General features: G+C 43.7%; 1 protein-coding gene and 1 pseudogene across 1 annotated transcript; both read left to right on the forward strand.

The window, feature by feature from the left end:
- The first annotated feature begins 234 nt into the window (after positions 1-234).
- On the forward strand, positions 235-2,587 carry LOC9640544 (L-ascorbate oxidase). Its single transcript, XM_002985728.2, has 5 exons — positions 235-597; positions 690-782; positions 858-1,076; positions 1,200-1,406; positions 1,556-2,587. The coding sequence occupies exons 1-5, from the start codon at positions 331-333 to the stop codon at positions 2,516-2,518; spliced, it is 1,749 nt and encodes a 582-aa protein (XP_002985774.1). The 5' UTR covers positions 235-330; the 3' UTR covers positions 2,519-2,587.
- A 1,575-nt stretch (positions 2,588-4,162) lies between these two features.
- LOC9640130 lies at positions 4,163-6,561 on the forward strand (annotated as a pseudogene).
- Positions 6,562-12,998: the final 6,437 nt, after the last annotated feature.

The following is a 12,998-nucleotide window of genomic DNA, read 5'->3' on the forward strand; positions in this document are numbered from 1 at the left end:
GGTCGCAATACAAAGCTTCTTCCACGGGCTCTCAAAGTCAAGCCTCCAGACTCGATCAAGATCGCTCTAAACGCGGAGTTGATCGAATCGTTTTACAGTTCCTCTTCTTCTTTTTAAGGTCCTTGATTCCCATCCCAATCGTTGTCACTCCTTCCTCCTGCACGATCCGATCGATCCTTAGCTGGAGAGCATTCTCCAGAGGAAGTCTCTTTTCTCCTTCCAAACTCCCCAATATCTGCAGGAAAAACCGTCCTTTTGATCGACGAGATCCTCCCTCTTCGTCTCTAGCTCGCGGTGATTCGAACGAGCGAGAGAAAGGAGCAAGAGGAAATGGAGAAGATCGCGGCCCTGGTGCTAGCGACTGCGGTGGTGATAGCCTGGATCGCCCCGGCCGCGCGAGGCGAGGTGAGGAGCTTCCAGTGGAAGGTGGAGTACATCTACTGGGCTCCGGATTGCGTGGAGACGGTGGTGATCGGGATCAATGGGCAGTACCCGGGGCCGACGATCCGCGCCACCGCGGGCGACACCATCCGCGTGGAGCTGGAGAATGGAATGAGCACCGAGGGCCTCGCCATCCACTGGCATGGAATTCGCCAGGTTAGAGCAAAGAGTTTCCTCTCGATTGGATCATCGATTTCCAGAGAGAAGAGAGCGGTCCTCTAAAGATGATGATGATGATGATCTCGCAGATTGGAACTCCCTTCTACGATGGCGTCCCATTCGCATCCCAATGCCCGATCAATCCCGGCGAGACATTCACATACGAGTTCGTGGTGGACAGAGTGAGTGAGTGATTGATTGAGCTCGAAGATCAAGCACTGATTTTTCTATCCATTTTTTCCTCTGATCGCTGGCAGCCAGGAACTTACTTCTATCACGGGCACTATGGCTTGCAGCGCTCGGCCGGGCTGTACGGATCGCTCATCGTCGACCCCGTGCCGAGCGACGCCGTACCATTCACTTACGATGGCGAGCTCAGCATCGTCCTCAACGACTGGTGGCACCGATCGATCTACAGCCAGGAGACGGGCCTGTCGCAGCTGGGCAGCGCGTTTCGATTCGTGGGCGAGCCCCAGGTAAGAAGAAAACGCAAACGTCGCGATCGCGACAGGGGGATGGATCGTTTATCAGTCGATTGATCTCTCGATCGATGCGAAAAGTTTCGAGCTAAAACGAATCACACTGTTTTGCTGGCGCAGTCGCTGCTGATCGAGGGTCGCGGTCGCTACAACTGCTCATTGATTCCCGCGGCGCCGTCGTCTCCACCCCTGTCGGGCGATGTAATGTCGTGTAACAGCTCCCGGCCGCAGTGCGCGATGCATGCCCTCGCCGTACGGCCGGGTCTGACGTACCGACTGCGCATCGCCAGCGTCGCCTCATTGTCATCGCTCAACTTTCTCCTCGAGGTACGGTACCCCATCTTCCATAGCCCCGTACTCTCATCCGTACACACCTTTCGCCATTTCGTCTCAACTCCCTTTTCGTACACTTTGCCGTACTCTCTCTCTCTGTGGATTGAGCTTGACATGGATGAATTTTTGTGCTGCGCGATCAGGGTCACAACATGACGCTGGTGGAAGCCGACGGCCACTACGTTACACCCGTGGAGATCTCCAACCTCGACATCTACTCGGGCGAGACATACTCGGTGCTCGTCACCGCCAACCAAGATCCATCGCGCAGCTACTGGGCGGCGGTGAATGTGCGCGGGAGGAGGCCGGCCACTCCTACAGGCCTCGCAATCCTGAGCTATGGCGATGGAAGCTCGAGCTCGGCGCCACCGAGCACTCCCGCGCCGCAGAGCCCCGCCTGGGACGACTTCGCCTACAGCGTTGCCCAGGCCAGGCGGGTGGTCTCGCGGCCGGGCTTCCAGATCCCTCTCCCGGAGCGAGCAAACGTTAGACTGATGCTCCTCTCGACCCAGAACCGGATCGATGGCAAGATCAAGTGGGCGATCAACAACGTCTCCTACGTCCCGCGCGCCACGCCCGTGATCGCGGCCTTCCAGTTCAACCTCACCACCGCCTACGATCTCGCCGCCTCCCCGCCCCGCGATTTCTCCAGGGGCTACAAGATCCGGAACGCGCCCCCGAATCCCAGCGCCATCCAGGGCAGCGGCGTCTACACCTTCCGCCACAACGACGTGGTGGACGTGGTGCTCCAAAACTCCAACACGCTCGTCCCAAACAACAGCGAGATCCATCCCTGGCACTTGCACGGCCACGATTTCTGGGTTCTTGGGTATGGCAGCGGGATCTACCGTTCGCACCGCCACGGCAGCACGCTCAACTTCGTCAACCCGCCAATGCGCAACACGGTCGCGGTGTTCCCGTACGGGTGGACGTACCTCCGTTTCCGCGCGGACAACCCCGGGGTGTGGGCGTTCCATTGCCACATTGAATCACATTTCCATATGGGAATGGGGGTCATGTTTGCCGAGGGCGTTGACCGCCTCCCTCGAATCCCGGCACAAGCTCTGGGCTGTGGCTACACCAAGGCGCTCTTCACAGCGCCCTAATTCGAAGTTTAGATTCTGCCAACTTGGTTTCTATGCCAAAATGAAGTGCTTAGTAAATTGATTGAACTGGTCCAGGGAGGAGGAGTCTGTGGTGCTGCTAGATGAGGACCTTTCATCTCTGCTGTAACTACTTGCTTCAATGTGGATATACTACCAACCTAATTCACTTCTAATATGATTTCTTTAATGCATCCCAAGATACATGCTTCCTGAAATCTATTTTACTAGTGAGACTTCCAGTTATGAGATATTCCAAAATAGACGCTCAACTGGAGGCATGAGCCCACGTTTCAGTTGAACTTTTGCAGTTAGCCTTCAATATGCAATATATTGTAAGTAAATTTTAGATTTATTGTAATTAATATATAATATAAAGTCTTAGGAATTTATTTTATTTAAAAAAAATTATAATTTTTATAAAACATTTCTAAACTCAAAATTTTTATAATATATTTTTTTAAAATAATATTAATTTTTTATTGAAAAACTAATAATTTGCTGCATGAATTATATTGAGATTTATTTAGGATAATATGTCTCATTATAAGAACAAAGAGTTGTAAGGATTTAAAATATAATAAACACTAGGATCAATGTGTGTAAGATTATTAATAGCCACTTTTCCACATCTTGATACAACTTTTAAGCACTGAGCAATTCTAGGTCACTATATATATCTGGCAATAACAGCATATTCCATATCAATTTCTCTGCTTTGAGCAACTATATTTAACAAAACTATCAATTATGTTCTCTTAACATGTTTTAAATCACTGTCATAGATCTCCCAAACTTGATGAATCTAGCTGATGTTACTATAGGTGATATAACGAGCAAGAACAATCGCAAGCTCAATCGCTCCTATCCAAAAACAAAGTTTTTAGCAGCTACAAAGCAAGAAAATAAACAGCAAGAACAATTGTGAGCTCAATCACTCCTATCCAAGAACAAAGTTTTAGCAACTACAAAGGAAATAAAAGAACGACCAAGAACAATCGCGAGCTCAATCGCTCCTATCTGAGACATCATATGTGCTGCTCGCAAACATATTTGAGTCGTCTTTAAAACAGATGATCACTAGAGCTCGGCTATTTTTTATAAGCATTGGAGTTAACTACGTTCGACGGATGTATAGCATTTGACCCGTGGTCTATGTGACGTCTGATTTTACTGATATCATTTCTTCCAGGTAAGAACTGGGAGGATTTCACGATGCAACTGATCTACTATATCGGACCTTTGATGGTTGCATTTCTAGTACGTGAATTTTCTCTTCGAAAACGTTTTTCTTTATCTTTTTCTTCAGGTTTATGTAATCGATGGCGAGCATGGAAGAACATGGTTCCATTTTTCCTGAGAGATTCTACTAAAATATCCACACTTCGAGAATGTCGATCAAAGAGTTGTGACTGACACACTTCTTTTCAGCTCCATTATCACTGATCTTTTCCCTTTCAGCTGTATTTGTAGAAGATCAATCCACCAGTCTTGTTGCTTGGACGCACTGGAATTAATTTCGTTCGTAATGAAAGTTTTGGTTAATCTCGTGAGTTGGAATTTTAATGGAGGGATCCACAGGACCATCCTTTTAAAAAGAGATCAAGCTAGGAGTTGAATGGAGAAAACTTCTATGCCGTGGAAGCCATGGCGTTTGCAGCGTCGGCTTCAGCAGCGTCATCGAGAGGGCAATACAACCAAGGCCTTGATTCTGCTTGCTGCAAAGTTCAATCCAGGATATCATTTCTCAAGCTTCGCCGGGTGAATGCTATAGCTCTGGAAGCAGCAGTGAAAGAAGATCCGGAGCAGTTGTCCCCATTGATAACACCAGTAAGTCTCTTGGATTCACATTGAGCTCTCATTGTCTTTGTCTTTGCAGAAACGAACTACAGACTTTCAAACACTCTTTCGGAGACTTTGCAAAGTTGCTCAACCTTACTGGCTCGACTCCAAGGAGGGTAACCAGGCAATTATCCGATTAGTGTTTTTGCTCTTACGCTTGCTTCCACGGGGACGAGCGTGGCATTTAGCTACCTTGGAAGGAGTTTTGACAACGCCTTGACAAGTAAGTGTTTCCAGATGTGTCAGATTTCCTTAAATTTTTCTCCAGGTAAGAATCGAGAGGAGTTTGTCAAGCAACTGATCTATTATTTGGGGCTCCTGGTCGCAGCACTTCCAGTAAGTCGTTTGTATGTTTGTGTCTTTTTCAGCGTGTAATTAACTCGACTATCTTCGAGGTTTATGTTATCCGCGGATACGCACAAGATACTGTTGCTCTTCGATGGCGAGCTTGGATGACGAAACGCTACATGGCTCAGTATTTTTCTCAGAGATCCTATTACAACATCCAATCTCTAGCACTCATCGACAATCCGGATCAGAGAGTTGTGGATGATATTGACTCGTTCACTGGCACGGCGCTTAGATTTAGCATGACGCTGTTCCATTCCATCACCGATCTGGCGTCCTTTAGCGGAATTCTATACCGAATTTATCCACCACTGTTTGGTGTCTTGCTGGTTTACTCCATTGGTGGCTCTTGCATTACTTTCCTACTTGGAAAGGTATGGTTTTATCTTGTTGCTTTCAGCGAGTTTGTGATGTTTTTCTTGCAGGATCTCATGAACTTGAATTTCATCCAAGAAAAGAGCGAAGCAGATTTTCGATATGGATTGGTGCGAATTCGAGAAAATGCAGAGTCCATCGCGTTTTATGGGGGAGAAAAGGATGAACTTCAGTTGCTGCTGGAACGTTTTAAGCAAGCTTTATCCAACTACAGTGTAAGTTTTGCTGGTTTTTCCATTGTGATTCTTTCGACAATGTAAGTTACTGCATTGTCTTTGCAGAAACTACTCATAGCTTCGCGAAACTTAAGATTTTTCCAAATTTTCTACAACAACTTGATCCAAATCCTGCCCGCCGCCGTGGTGGCTCCGTTCTACTTTGCTGGAAAAGTCGACTTTGGGATCGCCAGTCAGTCTTTCCATGCTTTCAGCTCCGTTCTCGACGACCTCTCCTTGGTCGTGGATGAGTTTCAATCGCTTAGTTCCTTCTCCGCGGTCGTCGATCGCCTTGGTACACTTTCCTTCGTTTCCTTGGTTCTCTTCGAGCTACCTTTACATTCACAGGTGAATTCAGTGACATATTGGATCAACAAGGCGTAGTGAATGCTTCGGAGCCAAGCACCATCAAATCGATCGAGACCACGGAAAGCGAGGTTCTTATAGAAGTTTCGACCTTGACACTGTTGTCTCCTCAACAGACACTGACTCTTGTCGAGGGGCTCTCTTTCAGGATGGTCGCTGGACAAAATCTTCTGGTCTGTGAATTTCTCAAAGTTTCTTCGTTGCTATCAGATGAATAACTCGGGTTTAAGACCAGATAACTGGCCCCAGTGGAAGTGGCAAGACATCGTTCTTGCAGGACTATGGAAATCCGGGCAAGGAACCATAGCAAGAAACGCTGCCATGGATGTATTCTTCGTGCCGCAAAAGCCATACATGACTCTTGGAACACTCCGGCAACAATTGCTATATCCAACTTGGAGCACAGACGGGGAGAAAAAACACGATCATGGTAGCGAGAATTTTGGTCTTTTACTGCACGTGAATCTATCGGAAGTGTGCTCTCATGATCCAGAATCCAAGCACAGCGATGCCGACTTGATGGAAGTCTTGCGTAGAGTGAAGCTTGAACAGCTCCTGGAACGCTCGATTCACTTGGACGCGAATGCCGACTGGTCCAGTGTCTTGTCACTGGGAGAGCAACAGCGCCTGGCTTTTGCTCGATTGCTTCTATCAAAACCAAAGCTTGCGCTCCTGGATGAAGCAACCAGTGCCATAGACGAAGCAACTGAGGTAAAAGCTTGTCTCTTTGGTTCTCTTCTAAGATCTAGTCACTCTACGCAGGCTTACTTGTATCGACTTCTCCTAGAATCCGGAACTTGTGTGATGAGCGTTGGGCATCGCAGCACGCTTCGCGAATTCCACACGCACTTGCTCTTCTTTTCCCCGCGAATCTCCGGAACGAGCTTCGCCACACTATAGCAAGGCTGCAAAGCGCTTGCTTGCTCGCATTCCCAAAAGCCAGTCTTCCACTTATCCACTGCAATGGACGAAGAACTACTGCTACTCAAAGCTGGTTCTTTGAGGAAGGTCTTGTAATGACCACTCCGAGATACTCCAGCAGCTCCATGCAACGATCTGTCGCAAGTTTGGAGCTGTGGAGGAAGCGGCTGCGGTGTTTGATAGCATCCAGCGTCCAAACGTCTTCTCGTGGAACAACACCGTCACGGTGTATGCACAGCGACGCCATGTCCGAGAGGAACTCCGTGTCCTGGAACACAATGGTGACGGGCTATGCCCAGACTGGGTATCTCACACAGGCTGCTCGAGAGAATGCCACAGCATGGAGTGGTTTCGGTCAGTGCTTTGGTCGTGGGCTTTTCACCATACCAAGCTCGGGCATATCATCAAACAAATCTCGGAACTCTCGCATATGCCCATTCACGGCATAGGCAGCCAACATAGCCGTCCAAGACACAGCATTGAGCTCTGGAAACCGATCAAAAAGCGTCCTTGCGTTCTCGAGCTGACCCATCTGACCCAGCGAGTCGATCATAGCAGTCCATGAGACAACGTTCCACGCTGGCATTCTCTCAATCCAAGTTATGAGGTTGGACGATTCTCTCAAAAGTAGCCTCTCAAAAAATAGTCGAGTATTTTCCTCTGCTTGCTCGGTTTGGCCGGGATTTGGGATGAGTTTGCAAGCATACGTAAATCGTGGAACCTTGTAGTCCATTGTCATGCCACAAATGGAGATTTGGTAGTTCCTCGCAGGGATTCCATGGAAGATATCCAATCCTTCCAGGCTTCCATGGTTCCTAGCAAAGTCCTAGAACATTTTGTAACCATTTTTCAGCTCATTATATTCCTTCCTCCTTATAAGAAGTCTTTGCCCTCAAAGATAGCATCACAACCAAACTTGCCAAGTTTGATTCACAAACTTGTAGGGATTTGTTGGAGCAAATACTTACATCCTTTTACTTCTTTTATGAACTATTTTTGTTTCAAACTTCTAAAGAAGAATTCCCTACCTATCAGCCTTAGCACCTTGTAAGGCTTTTTATTTTTCTACTCATACAATCTTTGAGGAGCCTCCCATATAATAATCTTTTAAGAGAGATTCCAACAAGTAGCATGCCTTTTAGAGCTGAGAAGGCATGCTACTCTATATATTGCAGGTAAATTGGAGTCAATTCTTATGGAATGATTGTTTCTTTATGGATCAAGTTACACTAGTTATAGTAGCAAGGTAGTTCAAAGGAAGCTGGGGTTGAGTATCTTGGCCTTGTACTTGGGTGTCACACCAGTCTCACTAAGAGTTGATAAGAAATTTGTGAGAGATTTCAAAGCACTATTATTTTTCTTCTCTTATGTTCTTGTTTTTTTCTTTTCCCTTTAAATAGCCATACCTAGCCATGTAAGTTGAGTCCAAAATAAAGTTCGAAATGAAGTTTAAGATGGAATGCATAAAGGAGTCTAACATGGAATTTGAAATGGAGTCCAAAAAAGAGTCCAATATGGAATTCAAAATGAAGTTTAAAATGGAGCTTAAAGTCGAGTCTAAAATGGAGATTGAGACCAGGTCCAAAATTGAGAACAAAACCAAGATTGAAACTAAGACTGAAACCAAATTTAAATCCAAGTTTGAGTCTAAGGGTGAAAGCCTAAAGCTATTGTCTCCCAAACCCTAAGGGGTTTGGGGAGCTCCAAAAGGATAATAAAGAGAGGACTTTAATAAAATTAGTTTTGCGAGGAAAAGTTAGTGTGACCAAGGATATTTATATAGTGGATGATGATATAACTATTGAGGAGTCTAAAGTTAAAGTGAACATAGATGAATAAATAGAGCAACTTAATGAAGTGTTCAAGAATTAACTCTAGCTTCCTTGGGAGATCAATGCTCGATACTCCCAATTTAAATATGGGGTAGCACTACCTACTTGGATAGCTAGTGTGGTTTAATGGAACCTTACTCCAACCACATGGCTAGAGCACCAAGAGGTGGAAGGTGGGAAGAGTACTCACAAATTTCATGTTTGGCTATGGTAATTTGAAATGTTGTCCTAAAGTTTTAAATTGTAGAAATGAAGAAGAGCAATCCTCTTGTGTAGTAACCAAGAATACAGTCACGTGGCAAGGAAGTCCCAAGACTTAGTGGTCAAACCTTTGAGCTTTGACCCAATGGCAATGTTAACGAGCACGACTGTATACAAAAAGAGATTTAATGGGGACCAAAAAAAAGATATTGGGGAAGGATGTTCCTTATGTCTTTGATAGAGAAGGGTGTTCCCCATGTCTTTAAGCATCCTAAGGATGATATATTATGGTATAAGATAACCACTCATGGACGAAGATGAGACTTTGGGAGATGAAATTATGGTATGGGTGGTCTTGAACTACTCACGAGACAAAGGTGAATGGATATAGCATTAGTGTAATTGACTAATATATTAGTGGTACCTTTGGGTGTTTGTCATGAGATTGGACACATGGAGCATTTAGACCAAATGCAAAGGCTAAATAGTATAGATGTCATTCATAAAACTAATATATCCCCTAATAGAATGGAAAATTTAATTGCTTACAGAGTGTTATACTAAACAACTAGGGACTAGCTTATTTGCCACTTATAGCAAACTTAAAGGAGGTTTATTTTTACCTATAGTAATATAGAACAACTCATAGTAACCATTGATAGACTAACATTAATCTTGTTAACTTGAAGTGTAACTTTGAGTTGTTAATGTGCCTCACTCACGAGCCCAAGCACAAACTCATACAAATGATACATCTCAATCCATCTTATATGCCCAAGCGCAAGCTCATATAATATGGTATGGTGATCAAAGTGGGTCATGGTGTTCACACTTTGTGAGAAATTATTATAAATGTGACTATAAATATTAAAAGTTTCTGATCAGCAAGTCTTTTTGGATATTCTTCTTTTACTGCCATGATGGCAGGAGGTCAGTATTGCTCCCCATTTTACATTCCATAGATATGCCTAACTCACCAATCTAGACACTTTCTATAAATAGTCATTGGGACCGAACATATGAAGCATGATAGCAAAGGTGTTTGGCAAATACGGTAAGCTATCTTATAACAATATTAATGGACTAGACTCAATATACAAGGGTTCTTGTCAAGTTAGTGCAAGATAGAGCAAAAGAAAACTAAGAGTCGAGCCAAGTATACTCAGCAAGAAACATATAAAAGTTCTTACCTTGGCTAAGTACAGATGTTAAGCTCAATTTACTAAAAGGAACCAACAATACTGACCTCCTGCCATTATAGCAGTAAGGAAAGAATATCCAAAAGGACTTACTGACAAGTAATTTCTAATACCTGCAGTCACATTTGCAACATGCTTGATGAACAAGCATGGAGCAATCTAAAAGGCAATCTAAAAAAAGACACAAAAAGAATTGATATATGGTAAGTGTTATGATACATAGAAGTGTTGAGACCGAGTCCGAAATCAAGTCTGAGATGGAGGCTAAAGCCAAGCCCAAGATGGAGGTTGAGACAAAGATTGAAATGGAGTTCAAATTTGAGTTTGAGATTGAGTTCAAGTTCGAGTTCGAGATTGAGACTGAGTCTAAGTCCAAGTCCAAGTCTGAGGGTGAAAGCCCAAAACAATTGTCTCCCAAACTTTAGGGGGTTTAATAAATCCCTACAGGATAAAAGGGGTGGAAGACTTCAGTGGAACTAGTAAGGCTAGTGTGACTATCAAAACTAAAGTGAATATAAATGGATAAGTAGGGTGATTTAGTGAAGTGTTCAAGAGTTAACTTGAGCTCCCCCGAGAGATCAAATAGTAAATATTCCCAATCCAAATATAAATGGCACTATTTATTTGGATACCTTGTGTGGTTTATCAAAACTTCACTCTAACCATATGGGTGGGGCACTCTAGTGGTAGAACTTTCACACATTATTTAAAAATTCCCTTTGATGGCAATACATATTAGCAATACATGCCAGCAATACAAGTGGACCACCTAGTCATGGCAAGCCATCAGGGACAGCACTAGGCCCTAGAGGTCCCAATCACAAAGAAGCTCAGTGTCAAGTGAGACCATTCATCATTGATGTAAGGTTTCATATTCTCTCTCTTTTTCCCAACAGCACTACATATGATTGATGCCTAGTGAGTAAGAAGCTCCTTGTCTTGATGCTTGATCGATAAGAGGAAGTGCTGTAATAGCCATTGCAAATAGGAATTCATGACTGATACATATCCTGTAGGCTATGTGCCTCTCCTTCAACACAAGCTCTAGCTTCCAAATGGCTAAGAGAAGCAAAAAGAGTTAGTTGAATTCAACATTATGCATCCTGCCACCTTTTTGCCACTCTATCAACACAAGCTCTAACTTCCCGGATTCCAGCCAAGAGAGATCATAATCTTGAAGAAAGAGTTGGGCAAATTTGACATCATGCAAGATGAGTGCTTATATAATCCTTCCTTCTTGTTTGTTCTTTCTTTGTCTACCTGGACTATGCAACAAATGATGCTGGAATGTACTTGTCTTGGTAATCTAGAGACAAGATCTCAACACTATAATGGGTTCTCACACACTTTTTTTATACATTTTGATTTGTTCCAGTGGACTAACATATCCAATGGGAGTGTGTACCATCCAAACTCTAGAAACAGTTTAATCTATGTAAGGAGAGGAGATCCACTAAGATATTCCTCTCAATTTAGTGGTTTGAAGCTCTATATAAAGATTAAATATATAATATTTTTATAATGAGAAATTAACTCTTGCATACCTCTGAATTCCAGGATAAAGTCTGTGCTGCCTTCTACATTGTGCTCCTTAGACTCATTATGTTCTGGAATGGAATCTATAATATAAAGAAAGAGAAAAGTGGTACACCACCTATCATGGTTAGAGATGTTGTTTTGTTTTACAAGTCATTGAGGCTGTTATGTCCATATATATATATATATCTATATGATTATATATCTATATAATCATCTGTAGTCAAATATAAAATTAAAACCTTTAGGAGCAATCATTAAAATTCAAACATATGAATGAACTGCTTGGTAGCTCACACTATCATCCTCAGTCTCTTCTCTTTTGCATGCTCTTCAAAGTCAACTCAAAATCAGTCAATTTCACTAGGAATGTGGATTTGTCATCAAAAAAGACTCACTGGATAAGTGAGTATGGTTGGGTGACTAGCTGGTTATAAAGCTGAGACATGCATGCAAAAGCAAAAGAAGAGTTCCACTTGTTAGGCCTTGTGCCTTGTACTGTTGCAATGAAAGCATTCATGTTGCTTTGAACCTAGATCGCTCCCATGCCTCTTGACAGGAGTGGTGCAAACAAACACCATTAACCCAAACAGTGTTCACCAAACATATGGTATGATAACTATGGCTGTAGCTACTGAAACCAGCTCGTGGCTCCTGAAGACCTCATGTATAAAGGACATGCAACCATGGTGAGCAATGGGAGACTTGCTTGAAGAAAACGTGGTGGCTTGAGTAACGGTCTTGGCTCTTTCCAGCTATCGATCTCAAGGTTTTTAGCACCTCTATCCTACACTTGAAACTGTCAACAAAAAGCCTCACCTTATAGCAATGGTTGCTATTTTCGGCCACCACATCCAAAACATCTTTATTGTCTTCCATTAGTGTATCCTCCAGCTGCATTTCCAGATACTGGACACAGACTGGCAATCCTTTCAAGGGTCTAGTAGCTCTCCATGTCATTCACAATCTGGAGCTCTTCTTTCGCTATTTAGATCTTTCTTTATCTTCACGCATCGCACTGGTTCACAGCATTGTTCTTTAGTTGACGAACAAACGCCATGAAGCAACCCATACCTCAACCTTAGTCAAATAGTTTTCTGTGGGTACCATGCAGTCTTCACATTGAACATGTCCTCCCTTCTCCACCAACGGCCGCTAATTCTCAATCATCTTTGAAACCATTTCTTGGTGCTTCAAAGCACGAACATAGAGCAACTCTGGCCTGGATGGAGAGCCATTTATCACATACGTTGCAAACGAAACCCAATCTATCTTTGCCTTCCTCTTGCTCTAACACCAAACCTAAAAAGAATGGCCAGCTACACTCTCTATATGTGATTGGGAATCTCGTCTCTAGCTTCAACTAAACATGGCCTCTTGAAAGAAATATTTCCCCAGCTAAAACTAACCAAACCCCAAAGCTTCTTAAAACTAGGATAGTCTGTTTTTAGTGTGACATTTCAATCCTTCAGAATCCACTGGAAAAATGTGACATCATCACTTGCCAAGTGGGGTTGATCCATTTTAATTCCTTTCAGCTACACTTCTGTGCTATAACAGAGATCCTCTTATAGATCTGGAAATGCTAAGTGGGAAAAGAATAAAGCATGAGGGTTTGGGTGTTTGGGAGTGTTTTTTGTTTGCAATG

The sequence above is a fragment of the Selaginella moellendorffii genome, unplaced genomic scaffold (assembly GCF_000143415.4).
Source record: "Selaginella moellendorffii unplaced genomic scaffold, v1.0 SELMOscaffold_70, whole genome shotgun sequence".
NCBI classification, from domain to species: Eukaryota; Viridiplantae; Streptophyta; class Lycopodiopsida; order Selaginellales; family Selaginellaceae; genus Selaginella; species Selaginella moellendorffii.